This window comes from Notamacropus eugenii, chromosome 4 (genome assembly GCF_028372415.1).
Source record: "Notamacropus eugenii isolate mMacEug1 chromosome 4, mMacEug1.pri_v2, whole genome shotgun sequence".
Taxonomy (NCBI): domain Eukaryota; kingdom Metazoa; phylum Chordata; class Mammalia; order Diprotodontia; family Macropodidae; genus Notamacropus; species Notamacropus eugenii.
In genome coordinates this window covers 288,264,485-288,291,441 of record NC_092875.1, presented here as the reverse complement: position 1 = coordinate 288,291,441, position 26,957 = coordinate 288,264,485, and the positions used below count along the sequence as shown (strand labels likewise).

The window sequence follows — 26,957 nt, the reverse complement described above, 5'->3', positions numbered from 1 at the left end:
TTAGGTAGGTCTCTTTGAAAGTTTCATTAATCTTTTTAGGCTGCTAAGTTGTTAATTATTACTTTGTTGCACTAAGGGAAATCTAAATCATTTGAAATAATTAGCAATTTTGAAAAGTATCTAACATACCTATGGAAGAGCTACATGTTCCAGCCTGTGTTCCTATCACATCCAACATGTCCTTCTTCAGCTCCCTCTGAAATGAAATGTTATGTACATTTCATTTCTTTGAGGCTGTTGTATTCCATTTCTCATGGCCATACAGGAACACTGGCAAAAAGCTAGTATTAAAAAGAAGTGATTTTGCTTTTGTGGGGAACTTGGAATGAATAAAAAACTACAATTTCCCTGATGGTAATCCCATCCTCTCTCCTTTTCTTCATAAAATTTGTGATCTCTGGTTCCATCTCTAACTGGCAAATAAGCCAAGTGCTGCTCACTAAGCTATTTTTTGGCCTCTTCCACTCTTCTTATTGTGTCAATTAATTTATAGCAGTTTAACTTCTACATAAAATTAATATAATTTTTGTCTGTCATGTTTGTTGTCAGTTTCCATTTTTCATTATCAATTACTTTATTAAGTAGTTTTGATTGAGCAATTTCAATTGAATACCATATCTTCTTTATTCATAATTTTTTTTCTAGCTTTTTTGTATGAATTTTTATCTTTGGTATGACCATCTAAGCGGCACAGCAGACAGAGCACTGGGCCTGAATTCAAGAAGATTCATCTTTGTGAATTGAAATCTGGCTTCCAACGCTTTAGCTGTGTGACCATGGGCAAGTCACTTAACCTGTTTGCCTTGATTTCCTCATCTGTAAAATGAGCTGGAGGACGAAGCAGCAAACCACTCCAGCATCTTTGTCAAGAAAACCCCAAATGTATTCACAAAAAGTCAGACATGACCAAACAACAATCTACTCTAAGAAACTGGTCCCTAAGCTCTATACAAACAGCTAGTTCAAAGATGACTTTTAGATGTATCATGAATATTTTCTTCTCTGTTAAAATACAATCAATCTTATTTTTGTGTATTAAGATAGCACAAATGGTATTTACCATATAGTACTGATCATAACCAACACTTGCCAATTCTTTTTCAGAGAATGTATTCATGACGTAAAAGTGGGTGATATGGTCTACAAAAGCCTTTGTCCTCTTCCATTCCTTTTTCCTGAACCATTAGTTCCTATGTATTTCTCCCCATGCTCATTTTTTCCAAACTTTAAACTGAAGTCCTTAAATATCAGCCTGTGTGATGATTTAATTTGAAAGGTACTACAAAGTTCACTGTAGAATTTCAAAATGCAATTATTTTCACCGTGTTTTTCTGCAAGTATTTATTGTTGAGAGTGCAATAAATGACGGTCAAGTTGTCCATGACATATAGTTTATTCTTGACTTTGAGTGTATGATTAAGCCCTTTCCACCAAAACATTTCCTTCTGTCTCCAAGGAGTCATTCTTCCATTTGGATACAACTACATTATTTTCTTTGGTTTATTTTGTACTGAGAATGTCAAGAATGCTATGGTTTAATTTCTCTAGGAATGTATTCACTTACTGGTCAACACACAATGAACTCATATTTAGAGTACCAAGTCAAATTAACCAACCAGCTAGGTGGCTCCCTGGAAAAAAAAAAAAACTAGACCTGGAGTCAGGAAGATCTGAGTTCAAATCCAGCCTCAGACACTTACTAGTTGTGTGACCCTGGTAAGGCACTTAACTTCTGGTTACCTTAATCCACTGGAAAAGAATATGGCAAACATTTCAATATCTTTGCCAAAACAGGATCATGAAGAGTCAGACATTACTATATCAGGACACTGAGTCAGGATGGCCTGAGTTCAAATCTGGTCTCAGACACTAATAATCTGTGTGACCACAAGCAAGTCGCTTAACCCTGTTTGCCTCAGTTTCCTCATCTGTAAAATGAGCTGGAGAAGGAAATGGCACACCACTCCAGTATCTTTGTCAAGAAAACCCCAAATGGGGTCACAAAGAGTCAGACATGACTGAAATGACTAAATAATAAATTCAATTAAAGTTTGTAGATGGTTTATAAAGTATACATGCCCCTTTTCCTAAGTCTGCAACTACCACTGAAGAATCAGAAAGGTGGAGTGCACATGACTGATGGGCATTTTGAATGTTGTCTTTGTTTCATCAGTTGCCATGGACAAATAATTCATTATCAAGCGGCCAGCCTATTGACTCTCTGCCACCAACAGGCAAACAGAATCGGCAGCTCTACACCAGCAGTCCTGCTTCTAATCTAGTCCTTATTATGATCATACATAAATGCAACTCTTGTGGAGGGGCCAGACATCCTCACCAGCTGCCAACTAAATGTCATTCATGGGATGGCTGGGCCAGAGTAGCTGAAGCAGCAGGGCACCCCAAGGAAAAGACAGGAGGCAACATGTGTCAGGCAAGTCAAACCGTCATTATGACTTTGCCTACCCTTTCCCTTTAAACAATCAAAACTAAGAGCCTTTGGAATAGCAACGTTTATAGCTCACTACCCACAATTATCATCCTAGAAAGAAATTCTTTTGAAGATAAAGCTTTGTGATTGCTCCTACTGGTGCTACAGCCACACTTTTAAAGACCCAGAGAGGAAAGTTCTTACCACCAGTGCTTGTGGCACTTTCAAGAGGTTCAGCAATGGAAACGGATATAAATTTTTTACCAATAGAAATGATAATGAAGGAAAAATTATTATCTTCTTTGCTGCTCGCCCCTTAAAGTCCATGGGACATTTCCATAAGACTTGTTGCTGAAGTCTTTCATGTGAGTTGTCTCTCCCATTAGAATGTGAGCTCCTTCAGGGCAAGGAGTATCTTGCTTTTTAATTTGTAGCCCCAGCATTTAGCACAGAATTTTGCACATAGTAAGTGATTAATAAATACTTTATTCATCCTTTCATTGTCTGTGCTTATCTAGGCTGGTCCTTAAAAAGTAGGCTTGATCTGTTGCGAGGTACATATACAAAACTTTTTTATGATAAGACAACTGGTCAAAACTACCACTCCATTGGCCCAGGCTTCAAGTCACCTTCTGCCATGATGAAACAGGGGAGCAATACATCTTAAAACCATACTACCCTTCTCTCATGATGACAAAGTTAAGAGGTGACATCTTTTGTCTATGTAAAAAGGGAAGTGCACTGAAAAAACTCACCTCTCTCTCACCTAGTGCCTGTACAGGAATAATCCTCAATGAACAACAGATTGAACAAGTTACTTTCTATCATGATATGACAGCTAGATAGTATGGTAGATAGAATGCTGGACATGGAATCATGAAGGTCTGAGTCTGAATCCAACCTCAGGCAATTATTAGCTGAATGACCCTGAGTAAGTCACTTAACCTCTTTCAGTTTCATTTTTTCTTCTCAAAAATTGTGGTAGTAATACCATCTAACTCACAGGGTTGTTGTGAGGATTAAATTAATAATATATGTACAACACAAATGTTAACTATTACTATGATTATCATTATTACACAATTCAATGCCAAAGGAGAAAGGTTTCAGTTCATATAATTTGGGGGAGGAGGGGTAATCAGCCTCTATCCCTTTTGAACTGACTCTTCTACCTGGTAGTGCATTCAGTGTACACAGGTTTTGCATCCTCCCAGGAAATAGTCATAAGAAGCATCATAGAATTAAACTTTTTAATAAGAGGCACCTCATAGGACTTCAAGAGTTCTGTCCTGGACTTTGCTTCTGATTTCCCTCTTTCTCTTCTGTCTGCCAGTCAGACAATAAACATTTATTAAGCACTTACTATGTGTCAGTCACTGTACTAACCAATGAGGATGCAAAGAAAAGCAAAAGATAATGGGGGAGACAAAATGCAAACAATTACGTGCAGATAATCTATACTCTGGATAAACGATCAACAGAGAAAAGGGACTGTAATGAGGGGAGATCAGGAAAGGTTTCCTATAGAAGATGGTATTTCTAGGGTGACTTGAAACTAGGAAAGCCAGAAGATGGAGACGAGGAAGGTATTCCAAGTATGTAGGGCAGCCAGTGAAAAATGCATGCAGTTAGGAGATTGAGCATTTTATGTGAGGAGCAAAAAGGGGACAGAGTCACTAAATCCCAGAATGCATGGTGGGGAGTGAGACATAAGACTAGGATGAGGCAAGGAGATTATGAAGGGTTCTGAATGTTAGGAGTTTTATGTTTGATCCAGAAAGTAATAGGGAGTCCCTGGAGTGTACTAAGTAGGAGAGTAACGTAGTTAGACCTGGGAAGATCACTTTGAAAGCGGAAAGAAGACACACTGGAATGAGGAGACAGGCTATGGTAATAGTTTAGATGTGGAGTAGTAAAGGCCTATACCAGGCAAAGTGGCAGCAGTATCAGAGAAGGGAAAGGGACATAACGAGAAATATCTTAAGGTTTGGAAATGTTTTGCATGATTCCACATGTATAACCTGTATCAGATTACTTACTATCTCAGGGAGGGAGAATGGAAGGGAGAGCTAGAATCTGGACCTCAAAACTTAAAAACAAATGTTAAAAACTTTAACGTAATTGGAGAAAATAAAATATTATTTTTATGAAAGTGTTAAGACAGTAAAATCAACAGACCTCAGCAACAGATTAGATATGAAGGAATGAGAGAGAGTGAGGAGTCAAAGATGACATTGCGATTGCAAGTCTGGGTGACTGGAAGGATGCTACTGTCCCTGCAGTAAAAGGGAAGATAGTAAGAGGAGAAGGCTTTGGGGGAAAGATAATAAGTTCAGTTTTAGAGAAGGTATCTATGGATCATCCAACCTGGCAATTAGGTTCCTACTCTTCCTTTCTTGCTTGTAGGTCCCAAAGGAGTATGAGCCAAAAGACTTCTCTCCCATTTTCTTCTCTTTGTTTCTCTGAAGGCTAGAGAAAAGAGAACAGGCCCTGGGCTATGCTCAGGACAAGACATCTTCTTTCTCTACTAATCTTTCTTCATACCTTCCAACTGCAAAGGGAAGAATTTGAGAAAGAATTTGACACTCCTACTTCTATTCTTATTTCTGTCCTAGTGTCACTAGAGGATTCTGACTTGCCCATCCTTCCCTTGTGTATTCCATTATATCTACCCTGAGATACAGAGAAGATCCTGGTAAAATCTGGCTCTGTGACTTTCCACATATCATCTTCTCCTTTCCTCTCTTTCCACTCAGATAGTCCACATAGCTGCACTCCTACTATGTGCAATGGGTTCTGAGAAGCAATAAAGTTCCATCCTCTTCATAGGAATAACTATACACTGTATATTTTGGATTAGTGGTTAAGGATTTCATTTCCATTACATGGAAATCATTATTAATAGATCTGTGTATTGGTTCATGTGTTTCATAGTTTCATAGTTCAACTACTACACTGGAATCATTCGTTACTGAGCTAAGAATTCCCTATTCTGATCATCCCAGTTAAATAATTCCTTCTCTCTAAGAAAAAAAAAGTGTAGTTACATTGTGGATTCAGCACTGCAGGTGTACTAAAACCAAGAAGAAAAGAGTAGTCCTAAGTACCCTAATAGATTTGAAGATATAATAGACTCAATAGCTAATGGTTTTAGGAAATGTTTCCCTCATTTTAGGAATCCTAAGCACTCCAACATATTTACAGAAGATGTAGAAGACCCAGTAATTGAGAGGAGACTCCTCTCTGACTTCTGGGCTTATTAACAGTTAATTTATTCTTCCTTTGAGTTCTTCCATTAGTCCCAATCTAGCTAAAAATAAATAAATAAAAATCAGCTTTTTACTATCTTTAGCATCACCAGCCTCAGTTCATTCTGGATTTTAGTGATCCTGTCAATAATATTTGAAGATTATGTTACTTTTCCCTATTCTTCTTGATTGCTCATTCCATTTTCATTACAGTTCTTCTTCTTCATCTAAGTTCATCACTAAGTGCCCTGTGCAGACATATTTGCTCTTTTGGCAATTTTGACTTTTTTCATCAGAGTTATTTCTTCATATTTTCATGATTTCATTCTTGAGGGCTTCCTGTCTCTCTCTATATAGAGGGTGACATGAGAGGCTAGAGGAAAGAAGAGAATTGGAATAGCAGTTGTGAGGTATGGGATAATGAATTAGCCAGGGCAGGAGTCAGATTAGATAATAGATGATATCTTGGGTTTGTGGTTGAGTAATGCTCCCTACTACCATCTTCCAAGTTATATATCTGAGTGTCACCTATTGGCTAACTCAGTTCCATTTTCCTAGAATGTAATGGCTAGGACCTCACCTAGTTAAAGATAGGATTCTGGCTCTTTAGTCATGGACTCCATACTTAGCTGTCAAAAACCATGCAGAGTGGCCCCAAGCTAAGATTAAGTATTTTCTTTTCAACTCAAGCCTACATCAAGATTACAAGACAAGACCTTCACCTAAAGGGGTCAAGGTCTCCCAAGGCACCCGGGTCCTCTCCAGGCACCCTGATGAATATCTGGTCACTGTATCCAGATGGTTGTGGAGGAGAAGTGAGGCTGGTGACCTTGCACAGAACTCCCTCACTCAAAGTCAAGGTAAAGTCATGTCATCATTTCTCTGACGGCATGGTCTTGTTCAGCAACAAAAGATGAACACAATGTTTTTAGCACACTAGCATGCAGATTATTTTGAGCCAAAACAGAAAATAAGGACTGGTCTTGCCTATCACCCATCTGCCCACACACCTCCCTTTATTATTATATCTATTGTCTTCATCATCATCATCATTAATTTTTTGTCACTTTTGTATTGCCACTGGACTTCTATGACTCTGGAAGAGAGAGACGCTGATGACTTTATGCAGTTCTGCCTCACTTAATCCAATTCACACACACTTCCAGACATCACCTAATGATGTCTCATTGAAAATGAAGGATAAACAGGAATCTATCATTGCAAAACTCTTTCTTTGGGTGATGTATTCTGACTAGCAAAAACCTCAATTTCTCTTTATATTCTTAATTGGTCAAAATCAAGCCCAGAATAGCAGTTCTCCTTGTGGTTTCTTCTACCTTTGAAGGAAGAAATTATTATTAAAGCACGTAAAAAAATTGGCTACTACTCTGTTCTTGGCAGAAAATATCCTAGCCAACGTCTGGATAGCTGAATTCCTGCAAGAGCAAAATATCATTCTTCCATGCCAAGTTTATTTTCTGTTTTCCAAACAGAAATTCATCCTTCGTCCAGGTGTTCCATAGTATATGCTTGCAACAGCCCTTTCTCTTTCTCTATTCATTAGTTCTGATACAAATGCTTTATATAACAGGTTTCCCAACTTAAGTTTCTAGATCCCCTCATATGAATGTATCTCAGTATATAATGCCAATCCTCTCTACCTGTTATCCACTTAATTAACTAAGAAGCTCAAAAAAGCTAATGAAGTATGTTAAAACTCAATTATCTATTGATTTGACATCATTCAAAATTATACAAACATATGAACGATTTTTATAATAAGAATAGCATTACTTTGCTTTCACCAAAGAAGTATTTTTTTCATTAAGCATTTATTTTATCAAAAGGAAAAATTGAATTGGGGAAAAAGAGACTAAATTGACATTTGGAGGAAGGGGGTTTGAATTCTAGCTCTCTGTCCTCTCCTTTTTTGGTTCATATGCAAAATGAGGGAATTGTAGAAAATGACCTTCACTCTCCCTTCCATATCTTAGAGTCTATGCTCTATGACATGCCATTAGAAAGAAGGACTATGGTCCATCATCAACATGCATCTGAAATATAGATTCAATTCAAAATACAGGATCTTCAAGAAACCTTTGCTAAGTTGTGCCATGGTATATATGTAGGGTTTAAAATATAAAAAGCATAAATAATGCCAGAAGTGAGTGACTTACCTGTGTTTTCTTTTGCAATATACCAAAAGATTATCAAAAAGAAAAAACACCCGTTCTTGTATATTTCCTGCAGAAATTTTCAACAAAACCCCATACATTAGCATTTCAGTGCACGTGTCTGTGATGTTGGAACCCTAACAAAGAAACAAATGAGGGAAAAATACATTACTAATGAGGAAGCAGAAAATGTCATATTTCAATACTAGAGAGATCTGTAACTTAATCAGTGTGGCTACTCTCCTCACAAATGCAATGAGTGGATGACTCTGCTCTTAGAACAAAAGTGGACTTCATTCTTAGAACCAAAATGAACTCCACATAGGTGAGTTTTCTCTTTATCTTGGTCAGATTCAAGTGTTCATCTCACTTCTCAGCCATGTCATCCCCACCAGAACATTAGATTCTACTTATAAAAATCACCCTGGAGACTTGGGCCTCTACATCACTCCCTGACCATCTCCAAACAGTTACTCTTCCTACACCTGTCCAAATCTGCTTTATTTATAGAGTTCCTCCATTAGAATGGAAGCTCCTTGAGGGCAGAGACTGAATTGCTTGCTTGTACATGTATCTCCATGGACATCTAGGTAGTGCAGTGGATAGAATGCCAGGCCCAGAGTGAGAAAGAGTCATCTTTCTAAATTCAAATATGGCCTCAGACACTTACTAACTGTGTGAACCCATGCAAGTTACTTAACTATGTTTGCCTCAGTTTCCTCATCTGCAAAATGACCCGGAAAAAGGAAATAACATTCTAGCATTTTTGCCAAGAAAATTCCAAATGGGTCATGAAGAGTCGCTCACAACTGAACAAAAACAATACGTACCTCTAGCACTTAATACATTATGGGGCACATAAAAAGTTCTAAATAAATGTTCTATCATGCATCTAACTATTTATCAATCAATGTATATTTATCTCTATCCAAAGAATGGACATAGGTTGATGATTTTTGGCAGTGTAGCTAACTACTCCTATAGCTCCATATCTTTCTTTTTATCATATCTTTTGACCTCTGTCTATTAATAGAATTTATTTACTCATTCATTAAAGAATTTATCTACTGAGCAAAATAGAGACATAAATGACAGGCAAAGCAAAAGAGAGGCAGACTGATAAATAGATAGCTAGATGACAGAGTAGCTAGCTGCATCAAAAAAAAAAAAATACATCAATAGTGATGCCCACAGATTTACAGATGCATCAGAACTGTCCCTTAAAGTCTACATTCTAAAACCATATCCTTAAATCCCTACATCTGTAGAGTCTATTCTATTCTTTTCCTCTATTCTTACTAAATTGTGCATACACATTTGACCCAACAAAACACATCATTACTAGGCTCCTAAAGAGAACAAAGAAGAAAAGGATCTAAATGGAAAAAAATATATATCTATAGCAGCTGTTTCATGTTGGAAAAGAAAAGAAACTAAACAAATGCCTATATATTGGTAAATGGCTAAATGAATTATGAAATATGAATGGAATGGAATGTTGCTATGCAATAAGAAATGATAAAACTAGAAAGAGAAAACTAGGACGATCTGTATGAATTGACATACAGTGAACTGAACAGTACCATGAGAACAATGTATATAAGAACAAAAACAACTTTTAAATACTTAAAAACTATGATCCACGTAGTGACCAATTACGATTCTAGAGGGCTTAAAATGAAGCATACTACCCACCTCCTGACAGAGGGGTGATGAACTCAATAGGCAGAACGAGGCAAACATTTTTGGACTTAGCTATGAAGGATTTGCTTTGTTTGACATTATATACTTATTTCAGGAGTGTTGGGGGGGTTTTTCTGGGCTTTTTAAAAGTTTTTCTGTTCAATGAGTAGAAAGAGGAAGAGAAAAATAGATGCCTCTTACGTGAAAAAAATCAAATTAAATAATTTAAAAAACATGAGGCAACTCTCATGGTTTGATGCCTATTATCCTAGGTATTAATAATATCACACATTTACATAGCAATTTAAGTTTTAGGAAATGTTTCCAAAATTTACATTTTAGGAGTCCAGAGCACCCCAATAGATTTTAGAATATCTAGTAGACTCAAGAGTTTATCAAAGGAGGCCCCCTCTGCCTCCCAGCTTTATTAACAGTTGACTCACGATTGCTTTTATTTCTTCTATTAGTTCTAATCTAGCTTAAAAAAATAAAAATAAGCCTTGTGCTACATCCTTAGCCTAGTGAGTCTCCATTTGTTCTGGGTTTTAGCAATCCTGTCAATATTCGTTGAAGATTATGCTTTTTGGATTCTTCTTGTTTACTCATTCCATTTTCATTATAGTTCTTCACTTTCATCTAAGTTCATCACTAATTCCTCTGTGAAGACAAGTCAAATGCTTCCTTCACATTTATTAGTAACCCCATATTACAGATGAGAGAATTGAGGGTCTAAACTCTAAACAATCTATTCTTGGTCACACACTTAGGATTTGAACCTGGGTGTCTTGATGTTCTAGAACTAGCATGCTTTCTACCACATCACAGTGACTTTCTGAGTAAGTTATTTCCTTGAAATGTGCATTAAGTCCTTCACAACACTAGAATAAACTGACCACTTTCAGAAAGGCCATTTCCTTCCAGGATAGCCTCATAACATATCCTGAAATATTCAATGTAGTTTCCACATTGCCCAATTAATTCTCCATTAGTTGTTTATATAGTCAGAGAAATTGGCTCATAATTTGTCTATAAAATGTAATCCTACTAAGGCTGTTTAGAGCATTTTCCTTCATTCATGTGTTTATATTTTAGGCCACACAGATATTCAATGTACCTTTGATACACTAGGATTTAATCTATTCATTATTTTCATGAGTTTAGCAGGAGGAAATGATTAAAAATGTGAAACCACAGACCTACAAAAAACTATACATTTTAAGCAATGTTTGGTCCATATAGATACACCATCATAAGTACCCAGGCCAAGATATACTCATGTGATAATTCCTACTTTAAACAAGCCCCTATTTTTCACTCAATAAATGCTTTTTAACAATGTTCCAGCAGTCTTCTCTCAGCTCGATGATAGAAGCCACATGTGGCTGTTCACATCCTGAATACTACTTAGACATTTTATTTTTACTAAGTTGGAAGGCTAGATGTCATAGGCAGGACTTTGGCTCTGCCTTCCATGCAGCTGGAGAAGGGTTAATCAGGGTCAAGGTAAGGAGTTTACAATCCACACAGAAGTCAGCGTCTAAGACACAAAGAAAGGCATCAATGAAGGAATCTAAGTCCAGGTCTGAGACCAGGATCAGGATCAGCAAAGTCCACACATTAAGGATGCCAGTCAGAAGAGTGAATTAGAGCAACAGGAACTGGAAGAGTCAAGCACGCTAGGCAGATTACAGATGGAGAGAAAACTCTGGGGCATTCAAATTCCTTAATTGGCACAGTCTTGTAGTTAACCCACAGTTGCCCTGTTAGCCTACTGCTTTACTATACTATAAGGATATAAGTAATATATGTGTATATATGTGTGTGACCTATACTATATATATATGTATATATATACATATATATGATTCTATGCATACTATATATATATACACACTATATATGTACTATTTAATATATATTATCAATCACATATTGATAATCTCCCTTTCCTTCTCCTCTCCAAAGGAAGATAAATTTTGATGGCCAGAAGCTGCCCAGTTAACTTGGGGTTTACAGGCTAATTTCTTTTGTCCTTCCTTTCTTTTTCTTCTTTCTCTCTCTCTCCCTCTTTCTCTTTCTCTTTCTTTCTTTCTTTTCTTTCTTTTCTTTCTTTCCTTTCTTTCTTTCTTTCTTTCTTTCTTTCTTTCTTTCTTTCTTTCTTTCTTTCTTTCATAAAACCTTAAACCTAGTTTACTCTGAAGATCATAGATTAGAACACAATAGGTCACTGCCCAAGCTCTCCTTAATGGCTGTATTTTGGGCTCTCCTGGCTTAGAGTGAATGTCAATAGTAACTGTTTCTCTTTGGAACAGTAACCTGAATGTCTTCCCTTCCCAACCAGTTTTTTTTTCTTTTTCTTAATTAAAGGGGCCATCTCTTGACACACTTCTTAAAGAGTCCTATTCATTGAATGGATATTACCTCATTCTAAATGAGTTCCTGAAAAGGACTTAGTCTAAAACGGCCAGGATCTCCCATTGTATCCTGGGCCATCTCCAGTCATCCTGATCCAGATAGCTCAGGAGGAGAAAGTGAGGCTGCTGACCTTGCACAGCCTTCCCTCACTCAAAGTCAACTGTAAGTCATGTCATCATTTTCCTCATGTCATGGACCTCTTCAAAAATGAAGGACAAACACTACAACAAATTTTACACTAAGTTCAAGTCAGATTGCAAATATGACCAACATTACCTTCAATGGGAATCCAACAAGCAATATATACTGAATGTAATTTTGCCTAATTGATTATAAGTAGAATACAAAAGCAGAGCAAACCTTTATAATATTAATCTTTTTCTCTCAGGCATTTGCAACAATGGCTTTTTTAAATCTCTGACTACAGGTCAATTAATAGGCTAAACACTATCTTTTGACAAGAAGTCACTAATAAATTTGCCCTTCTAGTACTAGGGCTTTAATGAAAAATCCATATTTATTTAATTAAATCAACCATAAAAAAACACATAGAAGGCATTTTTAACTTTCTCTATATTGTATTCCCCTTTTGCATTCTGGAAAAATTTATGGAGCCCTTCTGAAAAATGTTTTTAAATGTCAATCAGTCAGCAAACATTTATTAAGCATCTATTTTGTTCCACGCATTGTGCTAAATTCTATGGATATAAAAAGAGGCAAAAGGTAGTCCCAACCTCAGAGAGTTTTAAATCTAATGGGAGAGACAAGTAAAGAAATCTGTAAGGACAAGCTATGTATAGAATAAACAGGAAATAATTAAAAGAGAGAAAGTACTAGAATTAAGAGAGGTTGGGAAAGGTTTCCCCTACAAGACAGGAATTTTGTTTGACCTTGAAAGAAGACAGGGAAAGAAAAGGTAGAGATATGCAGAGAGAGCATTGTGAGCATGGAGGACAGCCAGAAAAAATGTCCAGAGCTGAGAGATGGAGTGTCTTGTTTGTGGAACAACCAAGATGCCACTGAAGAGTATGTGGCTGGGAGGAAGGTTTAGGAAGATTAGAAATAGCCCAAATCCCTCCAAATACCTATAAAAATTGACTCTCAACAAATTCTAGAGCTGTAGAACTCACAAAATGATGGAGTAAAACACATCTCCAGCCCAAGACAGCTTGGAAAGTCGACAGGAAGGGTCTATTGCACTGGGCTGGGAATGGAGCTCAGTTCAGTGTGGGCCATGCCTGGCATGGATGGGGCAAGCAGGCCTCAGGGGACTAAATCACTGGAAGCTGTGTATGATGACCAGCCTTGATAGACTTAGCCCTTTCTCAGCAATGCAAGGTCCTAAAACAATTTCAAAGGACCCATAATGGAAAATGCCATCCACATTCAGAGAAAGAACTATGGAGTCTGAATGCAGACCAAAGTGAATTCTTTTCTTGTTTTGTTTTGTTTTTTTCTTTCTCATGGTTCCTCCCATTCATTCTAAGTTTTCTATACAGTATGACTAATGTGAAAATATGTTTAATAGGAATGCATATATAGAGAGCCTATTTCAGATTGCATGCCTTCTTGGGGATGGAGAAGAGGAGGTAGGGGAAGAAAATTTAAAATTTATGAAAGTGAATGATGAAAACTAAAAATAAATAGATTTAATAAAAAAGAAGATTGGAAGATGGGCGAGGAAGGAAGGTTATAAATGGCTTTCACTACCAAACAGAGGATTCAGTATTTAATCTGGGAGGTGACAGGAATTTACTGTACATAGAGGTTTCTTGGGGGCAAGGGTGTGGGATATGGTAGAATTTATATAAATAATGCGCAAAATAAAATACATAGGATTACAAAGGAAATCAATTATACTAAAATACAGTTATCCAAACAAATATGTAAAAAAGTTCATGAACCCGGGAGTAAGACCTCTGAAAAGTTTTGCTGGATATTGGAATAGTGTATTGCAGAATTATACAAGTTATAACTGTAAAAAACTCAAACACAAGCAAGTACTTTCAAGCAAATGTAATGACATCCTGTAGTCTGAGGCTTCCCTATGGGTATTAAGATTTGCAACATTTACCAAAAAACTAAAAGCAAGCTTTACATGAATCATTAATTATGAACCACAAATTGGTCACCACATATAAATATTTAATATGGATAACATTGTAAACTCCCTTTCTCACATATATGATTTATAAATCTGCCGCCTATTATTTGAAATAGTTCACTTTTGTCAAAGGAATGATTAACTCTTCCAAATATATTTCTACCCGTAGGAAGTTACAGTTATTAGGTGGAATTAGAGCCAACAACTTAAGAGTGAATGACCATGCTGATCTACCCCAGAAGAAAAACAATAAAACTTGTTTGCAATTTGTTAAACTGCACATTTTCTAAATCTATAGCTTGGGAAAATAGGAAGGAAGAAAACCAAGTAAAGCTTCTTCCCTCCAGGAGATTCCATTCTAATAGGAGGAGATAAAATATATAAGGGAATGGTGGCCATAGAAGGATGAAGTCATACTACCGTTAAGTGGAGCCACAGGGCAATAAACTATTGACACATCCTTTCCAGAAGCAATGGTAATTTTGATTTTTTACTATTAACAAAGTAAAAGAGCAGGAGGTGACAAGTGTGATATGGGGTAAGGGAGGGTGTGGTGGAGTACACTTTGGGAGGGGAGGAGGTATCCATACAATGATAAGAAAATGGTGTGGTTAGGTGGTTGGAGCCAGCTAGATACAGGAAGCTCTCGCCAACTCTAGAGCAGGAAGCGGAGGTAAAGGTCAGAGAGTACAACTGGAGCGGGGCAGCAAGTCAGGAAAAGGGAGAAACCGTTAACCAAATTGTATGGTCAGAACCTACTGCTCAATGCTTACCACTTCAAAGTGCCTTTAACCAGCTTTATATGGGAAGCTTATATGAACCTTACAAATGTAACAGAAGTTTGTCTCATTCCCAAATCATCTAAAATAAACCACATGACTGATGCCAGAAACCTGTTTCTGTGAGTCAGAAACCTGACTCAGGCATGAATATTCTGTTTTGCTCCAGGTTGAAGAGACTGAACTGCCTGAATCTTGAAATTCCCCCTGACCAAGGCACTCTCTCTTTCCAGTAGAGTCTAGCACATGGACAACATACTGTAAAAGGGAAGGGCCTGAGGGCCACCTTCCTCTTCTCCTAGACAAGGAGGGTCCCCAGAAATAGGTTTGGGGTTGGATCTGTTTCAGTTGCTCTTTTCAGACTTAGATAAAAATAGTAAAGGAAGCTTAAGCCATGGGGATCCTGGAACCCAGGATTCTAGGCCAGAAGTTGCAACTAGCCCAGCTGGGAAGCCCTGGGAAGCCAAGGTCCTGGGGGCTGTGAGGGAGAGGGACTTTTAGATTTGGACCTTGATGGAACAAATGCTATGTAGGAAGTGAGCTAAACTGTGAAACTAATTCCCTTCCCCTTCCCAGAGACTGAGGTGGGTAATTATGGGGGGAAGGGATGTGGCCCTGGAGCTTTGGGGGGTAGTGTTTGTCAGTCAGTCAGGCACATTTAATATGTGCCTACATGCCAGACACTATGCTGAAATGTCTGAAGTGCTAAGTGCTGAAGATAGAAAGAAAGGCAAAAGAAAGTTCCTCTTCCAAAGATCCATAGGTACAAAAATGTTTATAGCGGCTTTTTTTGGTTGGCAAAGAATTAAAAACTGAGGAGACGTCCATCAATTAGAGAATGGCTGAATAAAGCTTAAGATTTTTCTTTTGGAGTAGATCAGCATGGTAACTCTAAGTAGATAATTCACTCTAAGTTGTCACCAATCAAGCCAGAGAATCACTGTCAGGGAAGTACTTATCTCCTTGGTGCCAAAATCCCTTTCAACATTACTGAAAACCTGATGAAAAATTCATCAGTTTATTTTCTTTTTTGTTGTTAACTCCTATATCCAATTGCAAATCCCTAAAATGTAAAGTACCTTAAAGAGATTATCTGGCCCAATCTTCTAAATTCAGGAAGGCAAGGGATTATTATGCCAGTTTTATGAGCACCTTTATATTTCCTTTTCTCTTACTCTCTTCTTAACTCTTTATAGTCTGGTTTCCAACCTCATCATTCAACTGAAATCTCTCTCTTCAAAATAACAAATCATCTCTTAACTTCCAAGTCTAATAACCTCTTCTCAATCCTCATCCTTCTTGACTTCTTTGTAGCCTTAACACTGGTAATCACTCTCTTGCCTCTGAATTTTCATGACACTGCTGTTTCCTAGTTCTACCTACCTACCTGACCACTCCTTCTCAGTCTTCTCTGATGGATCTTCATCCAAGTTACTCCATCCAACAGTCAGTGTCCCATCAGACTATCCTGAACCATCTTCTCCTCTCCCTTTATACTATTTCGCTTGGTGATCTCATCAGCTCCCATTGATTAATTATCTATGCTGACAACTGTCCAGTCCTAACTTCTCTGCTCATTAGACATGCAGGAACTGGATGTCCTGTGAACATCTTAAATTCAATATATTCAAAACTGAACTCACTGTTGGAAGTAAAAGCATCCTCCCTATCAGTCACTCAGGCTGGCAACTTACATGGCTTCATTAACTCCTCACTCTCTCTCATCTGCCATATCTAATTTGTAGCCATCACGAGCTGATTTCACTTGAAAATCTTTTGTATACTTCCCTTCTTTCCTCTGTCACTTTCTAACACTTTCTGTCCCTCTTAACTAGAGCCTTGCCTCTACTGACTATTTCCTGTATATGGCTTGTTTTCACATAGTTTTTTGTAAGTTTTCTCTCCCATTAAATTACAAGTTTCTAGAGGGCAGAGACTGTCACCTTTCTTTGAATTCCCAGCACTTAGCACAGTATCTGACAAGTAGTAGTTAATAAATGTTTACTGGCTGACTGACTACAGGACAGAATATTCAAGGAGGATCACAATGAGAATTTAGAAGTCTCCTCTTTGTCCAGCTGAAGAAATGTGAGACCTAAAGAGGTTAAGTGAGGGGTGGCACACTTGAATGGAATGTAGTGAAAGGCCCAGAATGCCAGAATAAGGTAGTTCCATTTGGTTCAGTATGGAATGGGAACTCATTAATAATTTTCTAGTTCCTAAAATTACCTTACTATTGCTCATGTCTCTTTGTAATTTGCTTCTCTGTCATTTGTGTACTCTTTCCATCCCTGATAAGATTATAAATCACACAATGGTAAGATATTCTGTCTTCTTCCTTTTAAACCTGGCAATTAGTACAATAGAGATTGATAAGGGATAGGAAACGCAGAGTGGTACTAATCAGTTTGTATACCAAAGTAGCAATGCTTTTTTCTTCCTTTTTCCTTATTATAGCTAGTACAAGTGTTTCTGTTGTTTAAAAAAAAAAAATGAATAGGCAGAGCCAGGTAGCTGAGTCTGTCCCTGGTCACCAGTTCCAAACTATGTTGCCTCCTCAGTGGCCATCATCCCTCTGATAGGGGAGCTTTCGTCTTATCTTGCCTACATCCAAGGGGCTGCCTCCATTTCGATATCAGCTCCACATCACGCTGACTCTAGTCCTGCCCTCATCTAAATCCTCATGGACAGGAGCCTTGAACCCACCACTGAAACCACCCTGGTCTCTGCTACTTGAGCCTGAGTCTTATCTTACCCAAAACCAGGTCTTCACCTCACTTCACAAAGGACAGTCTTTGTCACAGCAGCCTCTCTCCATCCCAGCTCCCCTTTATTTCTTTTCTCTGGCACTAAAATGTAAGCTCCTTGAGAGCCAGAATTGTCTTCCGTGGTTGGATTTGCATCCATAGTGCTTAACACCCGACCTGGCCCAAAGTAAGCACTTAAATGCTCTACTGATCTTTCTAATTCCAGATCCTAAAGAGACACTAACAGACAACAAGCTGGGCCTGGAATTAAACAGAGTTGGAGGTCAGATTAGATCACATTAGAGACACTGGGCAGTGCTTTCAATTCTCTCAAGCTTCTTCTCTACACAAAACCCATCTTTAAAACACCAATATTCTTCGATGACACTATATTACTGTGAATTATGGAACACCACAGCCTCAGAAATAATCAAAACTGCACATGACCCAGAGGACAACAAAAAGATTCAAAGTGGGAAAGTGTGAGCTGAGGAATGTTGTCAATAATTTATACTAGAGAACTGACATAAAGTGTATTACTGAGGATCTGTATGATCAGAAAGGGAAAAAGTTCATATATATAAATATATGTGTGTGTGCATGTGAGTGTATATAGACGCATATAATATAGTATATATTATACACACATATGTAAATATGTGTATAGAAATGAAGATACACACATATACATGTATATATATATATCTATATACACATATATATATATTATACACTGTAATGCTAATGAGATTAAAGATCTTCCTCGTTCATTGATGGGCCTGCCCATTTAGGGGAAGCTTGATTGGGGAAGCTCACACCTTCTGTTAATTTTCTAATGAGGCAGGCACTGGTTCTCAAGGTCGTGATGCCCTCTGGCTCTGGTGTTGATTCTTTTCTCTCTGGTAAATACATATGTACAGTCAGACAGTTCTCTGTCTATTGATCTATCAGACAGTTGGAAGCCCTTTCTGTTGGTTGCTCTTTATTTCTCTGTATTTTCTCTGAAGTTCAGGGTGCTGACTTTTCCCCCTGAACTACGTGAATGATATTTGTGCTTGATTACAGTGATTGTTGACCCCTCAAAAGTGACTTTTCTTTCAGAAAGGTGGATCTAAGAACCTGTATAGCAGGCCATCCTGGATGTGTCAGGGTGCTTGCATTTACACACACACATATAAATATGTGTATAGAGATGGAGATAGAGATAGATATATAGCATATGTATATATTATACACACATACATAAATATGTATACAGAGACAGATAGATTGATAGATATGGAGAGAACTGATGAATCAGCATTTAACACAAATCTGTCTTGAATTACTGCTGAACCACTGCCTTCCAATGACAATAAGTGGGACTCTACCAATACTAAACTAAGTTGTATAACTAGGAATGTATTTAAAAAGTAACAAAAATTAGATGCATAAAAGCGGTCAATTAATAGTTATTAAATATTTACTATAATCCTGGCACTGTGCTAAATCCTGGGGGTACAAAGCAAGGCAAAAGATTGTCCCTGCTTTCTCAAGGAGTTTTCAGTCTAACGAGGGAGACAATATGCAAACAACTCTGTACAAACAAGTTATGTACAGAATAATTTGGGAATAGTTTCTGAGGGAAATTTCTAACATTAGCAGTATGTAAATAATAAATGAAGTCAAATTTCACATACTTCACTGTTCCTCTAAGATGGATATTAAAAGTAGCTTCATCTAAGGAATCTATCAAGTGCCTTCTGCAATATGTCACTGCTCCAGGCACGGCACAAGGATAAATAATAGGCATAGTCTCTGTCCTTTAAGAGTTTGTAATCTAAGGTTCACAATACCATGTGGCCATATGAGAACATGTACTCTACAAAACTTAAGTCCAAACATGGTTCTACTTAGGTGGAGGGAGGGTTCTGATCTCTGAAAGTAACTAGCATTTACATATATGATTGTAGGTATCCTCTATCTCCTGATAGAACACTTATAAGGAGCTGGAGGCCACATTTATGTCCTTGCACTCATTCCTAGTACCTAGCTTGTATATATTAGTGCTTAATAAATGTCTGTTGAATTGAAATTTTCCACCCATTTTAGGTAAATTGTAGGCAGAAGTCAGGACATATGCGCTTTAGGAGATGTTGAAAGCATAACTCCTACTCATAGCAGAGCAAGTAAATAGTAGTACTAGGAACTGAAAGCCTAGGATGATTAAATAACTCATTGATTGATTGAGTAATCTCATCAAAATACGGAAAGGTAGTAAAATGCAGAGTATATAGGAAGCTTTTTCAATCTTCTGGACTATTAGAAATCACTCCCCTGGGCAAGGATCATGCACAATTAGGAAGAATGTCAGAGTTGGTGCAACATATAACTCTCTCTAAAAAAAAAAAATTACTGACTAGTCCTTCCCATGGACCACTTCCTTCATGTACCTGAAAACTGAGATGATTCTCAGATGGGCCATTTTATAAGAGATATGTTTTCAATAAAGATATAGAATTCTTGAGTATTGGGAAGGGAATGATTAAAAGAGAATCCTTAGTTTGCTGCTTTCTTATTAGATGCATGAGCTCTGGCAGACAGAATTGTAAGCTAAGTTAAAGCAAAGAGAATGCTCCAGTATGAAGGGGGTCCAGAGAAAATTGTGGGGATAAGTAGAACTAAGGTCATCAAAGAGAACAACGTAAGAGAGTTTTTAGTTAGGTGGCCTCTGCTTAATTCATAAGAGGAAATGGAAGCAACAATCTGCCATAACAAAAACTCCAGTTGGATACATCAATATATTATTGTACAGTGGAGATAACACAGAAGTTTTAGACAAATGATTCAGTGGTTATCTTTGCACTATCTCCTACTACCTGTGTGATCTTAAAAAAATTAGTTCACCTCTCTAGGATTCAGTTCCCTCATGTATAAAATTAAAGAATTGGACCCAGTGACCTCTAACGTCCTTTCCAGTACCCCAGTCTTCATATTAGGACCATGTTCATGAAACATTTTATATATGACTCTTTCAATAGCCCTATGAGGTAGGAGCTATTATTAAATCCCTTTTATAATGAGAAGTCTGAAGCTGAAAAAGGTTAGGTGACTGAAGTATACATAGCTATGAAGAATCTGAGGTAGGACAGGAACTCTGATCTCCTGACTTCATGCCAGTGCCCTATCCACTAAGCCACACACATTCCTATCTAACCTCCAAACTATTGGGAATTGAATGGAAATGGCTGAGAAATATCAGACATAAATATGGTTATCAAGTAATTCAGCCTCTTATACAGACAGAAAAGTGCTCACAGATTCTTTTTAAAAAATTATATTGTGAATGAGAATTATACTTTAAAGCAAAATGAACCTAAAACACTAAATTTAAACAGGAGGCAAGACAATAAACTATGTAGATCCCCTAGGGATAATGTAACAACAGTAAGAAATAGGAGAATGGATGAAAAGATAAATGAACCATTTAAAAGATGCTAGGATGGAAGTCATAACTCTCAAAGAAGAAATATGATTAGCAAGAGAGAAAACAACTTGATGCCTGACAGAGGCTCTCTCCAAGGTAGTAAAATCTTTAACTAAAATTCTGGCAAAAAAAAAATAAGAATTACAGCATTTTTTAAAATCAAGTATGGCCAAGTTGGATTTATACCAGATAAAATTAGACTAGGCCTGAATCAGGCTGGACTAATACCTCAGCTCAAATGAAATGAGACATATGTAATCTATCTAAAATTTAAAAAAAAAGTCAGAGCAGGGAAAAACAGGAATATTCATCAAGAAATTAAAAAGATATAAATAACAAATGTTGGAAGGGCTCTGGAAAGACAAACACACTAATAAACCATTGGTAGAGCTCTGAATGATCTAATCACACTGGAAAGTGATTTGAAAGGATACTAAAAAAGTAATTTATATATCCATACCCTTGATTCAGGGATTCCACAGCTAAGCATATACCCTAGGGAGGTTAAAGACCTCAAAAGATACTACATATATGAAAATAAATAAATAAAACAGATATTTTTATATTAGCAAAGAACTGGAAATAAAGTAGATACCAACTGACTGGACTCTGAAAAAAAAATGAATGACAGATTTGAAATTAAGAAAGTAGAGAGGCAGAGAAAAATGAAAAGAAAAAAATTACACATATATATGGCCTATATTGAATTGCTTGCCTTCCCAAAGGGAATGGATGGGGAGGGAGGGAGGAAGAGAAGTTGGAACTCAAAGTTTTAGGAACAACTGTTGAGTATTGTTCTTGCATACAACTAGGAAATAAGAAATACAGATAATGGGGTACAGAAATTTATCTTGCCCTACGGGACAAAAGAGAAGACGGGGATAAGAGAAGGGAGGGATGTTGGAACAGAGGGCAGATTGGTGGTAGGGGTAATTAGAATGCTTGGAATTTTGGGGTGTGGGGAGGGGAGAGATGGGGAGAAAATTTGGAACTCGAAATTTTGTGGAAATGAATGTTGAAAACTTAAATAAATAAGTTTTAAAAAAAGGAAATTGTACAAAAGATTTTAAAAGTTAGTCATGTAGTGATTAATGAAGAAAACACAGAAAAAAATATCAGAATCCATACGTAATATTCCAATCCATCTTAGATTTCTGAGGAAAGAGCTGAGATGGTAGAGTAGAGGAGCATTCAGCTGAGCTCACCCTAAATTCAACTCCAAACTTTAAAGTAATACTTCAAATCAAATTCTGATGTGGAAGAGCCAACAAAAGGTCACAGTGACACATTCTTTCAACCCAAGACAACTTAGGATGTCAGAAAGAGAGAAGTCCAGGCTTATCTGGAGCCACAATGGAGGAAACACAGGTGGTGGCAATGGAAGCTGTGGAAGCTTCAGGAGCTTTTAAACCAAAGACACCGAGGGTACCTGGAAACTGGTCAGAAAGATTACAGGGGACCCCAGTACTAGCACTGAACACAAGACCAGACACTGTGGACTAATTCACTGCCTAAACTGGGGGTATGGAACCTACGGCCTAGAGGTCACATGTGACCTTCTAGGTCCTTGGGTGCAGCCTTTTGCCTGAGTCCTTTCATTAAAGGAATATGTTCTGGGAAGTTTGAATTCAGCCAAAGGATCACACTTGAGGATCTAGAGGGTCACATGTGGCCTTGAGGCCACAGTTTCCCCCCGGAGTATACCCACTTCTCTATCATAGCTCAAAGGCAGAGAGGAGCACTTTTGGTTAAGAGGTAGTGGGAGCCACAAGAAGCAGTATAACTTTAGGTCACAAGGGTTCAGGGACACTGAGGAAAGGAGCAGGGCCCCCAAGAGGCACCTGTATCAATTGCAATCACAAGGAATATACTAGATAAGGACCAGAGTACAGACTGGGAGAGCAGTGACCACATCTCTCCCTAGATCACACCAATGTAGAAGAAATAAAAACTTCCAAACTCCTAAAACTAGTTCTGAAAACAGCAGTGTTTCAAGTGTATCAATAGTATCAAGGCTAACGATTGATACAGTGCCCCACGCCAGTTCTGCTGGGAACAGAGCTCAAGTTTAACATAAAATTCAAAATCAAGAAATAGGATAGAAAAATGAGGAAACAAAAATAACAAAGAAAGAAACTGGCCATGAAAATTGACTGTTTGACAAGGAAAATCAAGACACAGCTTCAAAAGGAGACAATGAAGTCAAAACATCTATAAGCAAAAACTCAAAGGGAAAAAAATGTGAATTGGACACAAGCCAACAAGAATTCCTGAAAGAGTTTTTTTTAATGATTTTTTTTCAAATCAAATAAGAGTGGTAGATAAAAAAGTAAAGAAAAGAGGTCAAAGGAAGAAAATTATGAAAAGACAACACCTTGGGAACAAGTCACAAAAAAATGCTGAAGAAAATAACACTTTCAAAAACAGAACTGGTCATATAGAAAAAGAGGTACAAAAATTCAATAATGAAAATAACTCAACACAACTGGGCAAGTAGGAAAGAAAAAATAGGTACAAAAGCTCACTAAAAAAAGTTCTTTAAAACTTAGAATTGTGCAAAGGGAAGTTAATGACTCCATGAGACATCAAAAAACAATAAAATGAAAACAATAGATGAAAATGTGAACTGCCTCATCAGAAAAATAATGAAAAAGAAAAAAAACTCTTCTGGAAAATAAATTAAGGAGAGATCATCCAGGAATTATTGTACTAGCTGAAAGGAAAACTGCCCCAATATCCTAGAGCCAGAAGGAAAACAGAAATTGAAAGAATCAACTGATCATTGCCTAAAAGACATCTCAAAATGAAAACTCCCAGAGATATTGTGGCCAAATTCCAGAGCTCCTAAGTCAAAGAGAAAACACTTCAATCAACCAGAAAGAAAAACATTCAAATACCATGGAGGCACAGTGAGGATCATACAAGTTTTACCAGCTACCATATTAAAGGAGCAAATGACTTGGAATATGATATTGCAAAAAGTGAAAGAGTTGAAATTACAGCCAAAAGTAACCTACCTAGCAAAACTGAGTATAATCCTTCAAAGGAAAAAAATAGATATTTAATGAAATAAAAGACTTTCAACAATTTCTGATGAAAAGACCAGAGATGAATAGGAAATTTGACTTTCAAATAAAAGACTAAAGAGAAGCATAAAAAAGATAAGCATGAAAAAAAACAAGGTTAAGTTGTTTATATTTTCATATGGGAATATGATACAAATATCTTCTAAGAACTTTATCATTATTATGACAGTCAGCAAGATTCTACTTAGAGGGTGTGGGAATGAGTCAATTTTGTTGAGATGACATTAATAAATGTATAGACAAGAAAGAGGGATACCTTGAGAGAAGTGAGTAAAGGAAGAGAAGAATGGAAGAAAATATCTCATATAAAAGAACCTCACAAGGAAGAACTTTTATAGTGAAGAGGAAAATGGTGGGGAAAGGTAGAGACAACACCTGAACCTCAATCACATCTAAACTGGTTCAAAAAGGGAATATATAATATATATGCATATAATATATATAAGTGTGTGTGTATACATACAAACATACATACATACATATACATATAGAGAGATATAAATCATACAGAAATGGTCATAGAAATCCATCTTGCATAACTGAGAAGTAAGAGAAGAATGAGATAAGAGAAAAGGAGATAATAAAAAGGAAAGCAGATAAAAAGATGCAGCGATCAGAAGCAAAAAAAACTTTAGAGAAGGGACAGGATAAAAAAGAGAGAAGGATAAAAAGAAGGAAATAGGATGGAGAGAAATGCATACTTTGTAATCATAACTGTAAATGTGAATGTGATGAACTAACGCATAAAACAGAAAAGGAGAGCAGAACGTATGAAAACCCAGAATCCAACAACATGCTCTTTACAAGAAACACACTTGAAACAAAGAGACACACACAGAGTTAAAATAAACATCTGAGCAGTATGACAGTTGACATAAGAAAGGCAATCATGATTTCTGACAAAGTAAAAGCAAAAATAAATACAAATAAAAGGGATAAGCAGGGAAAGTACATCTCACTAAAAGATATGATAGACAATGAAGTTGTATCAATACTAAGCATATATGTACCAAATGGTGTAGCATCCAAATTCTTCAAGGAAAAGTTAAATGAATTACAGGAGGAAATGGACAGTAAAACTGTACTATTGGGAGAGCTCAACTTTCCCCACTCAGAGCTATATAAATCTGACCATAAAATAAATAATAAAGAAGTCAAAGAGATGAATGGAACTTTAGAAAAGTTAGCTATAATAGACCTCTGGAGAAAACTGAATGGAAATGAAAAGGAGCATACCCTTTTCTTTTTCAGCTGTAAATACAACCTTCAAAAAAAAATATACCAGCTACTACAGCATTAAAAACCTCAAGACACAATCACAAAAGCAGAAATATCAAATGCATTCTTTTTCAGACCAAAATGCAAAGAAAATTACAATGAGAAAAGGGGCTGCAGAAGCATAGATTAAAAATTAATTGGAAACTAAATAATTTACTCCTAAAGAATGAGCAAGTGGGTCAAAGAAGGAATCATAGAAACAATCAATAATTTCATTAAAAAGAATAACTGTAACATATCAAAATTTGTGGAATACAGTCAAAGCAGTATTCAGGGGAAAAATAATATCTCCAAATGCAAACATCAATAAAAAAGGGTAGATGAATGAATTGGGCATGCAAGTAAAAAAACTTTAAAAAAAGGACAAATTAAAAATTCCTAATTAAACACCACTATAAGCTGGTTTCATTTTTTAAAAGCAAATACAATAAATAAATGATTGGTTATTTTGATTTTTTTTAAAAAAGAAACAGCATGATAACAAAATGACCAGTATCAAATATAAAAAGAATGAATTAATCACCAATGAAGATGAGTTACAACAATTATGAGGTGATATTTTGCCCAATTATATAGCAGTGAAACTGACAATATAAGTGAAATTAATGAATATTTACCAAAAAATGCCCAGATAAACATAAGAGGAAATAGAATATTTAAATAACCATATCTTAGAAAAGAATTTGAAAAAGCCATAAATGAGCTCCCTAAGAAAAATACCCAAAACCAGAAAGATTTGCAAATTCTTTGTAAATTCTACCAAACATTTAAGGAACAATTAATCCCAATACTATTTAAACAATTTGAAAAAATAGGTAAAGAAGTCCTAACAAATTTCTTTTATGACACGGATATGATTCTGATACTTAAACCAGGAAGAGTAAAAACAGAGAAAGACATATAGAGCAATTTCCTTAATGAATATCAATGCAATAAATAAATTAATTAATTAATTAATGGATGAAACACTAGAAAGGAGATTACAGCAATATATCACCAAGATCATACACAATGACCAGGTGGGATTTATCCCAGGAATGCAGGACTCATTCAACATTAGGAAAACTATCAGTATAATTGACCATAACAATAACAATAAAAATTATATGATTATATCAATTGATGCAGAAAAAACCTTTTAATAATATGAAGGAAAGTAGCCTGGCAGTATCAGTTTTCAAATTATATTATAAAAGGGTAGTCATCTAAACAGTCTTGTATTGGCTAAGAAATAGAGTGGTGGAATAGTATAAAAACACAGTGGTAAATGACAATATTAACCTAGGGTTTGATAAACCTGAAGTTCCAAGCTTTTTGGGGTAACAACTCAACATTTGACAAAAATTTCTGGGAAAACTAGAAAGCTGTTTGGAAGAAACTAGGCATAAACCAACATCTCATACAACATACGAAGGTAAGGCTAAAATGGAAAAATGATTTAAACATAAAGAGGGATATCATAAGCAAATTTAGGGAGCATAAAAAATGTAGCTGCCAGATGTAAAGATAAGGAAAAAATTTACAACCAAGGAAAAGATTAAGAGGA

General features: G+C 36.6%; 1 protein-coding gene across 3 annotated transcripts in view; it reads right to left on the bottom strand.

The window, feature by feature from the left end:
* Positions 1-26,957, bottom strand: part of PREX2 (phosphatidylinositol-3,4,5-trisphosphate dependent Rac exchange factor 2) — a 426,568-nt gene that overhangs the window by 272,752 nt on the left and 126,859 nt on the right. For all 3 annotated transcript variants that reach the window (XR_011966134.1, XM_072604786.1, XM_072604787.1), the window contains exon 7: positions 7,857-7,990. Coding sequence is in view for 2 of the 3 variants with exons in the window: in XM_072604786.1 (XP_072460887.1) it covers positions 7,857-7,990 (134 nt within the window). In the remaining variant the exon portion in view is untranslated. The remainder of the gene's footprint in view (positions 1-7,856; positions 7,991-26,957) is intronic.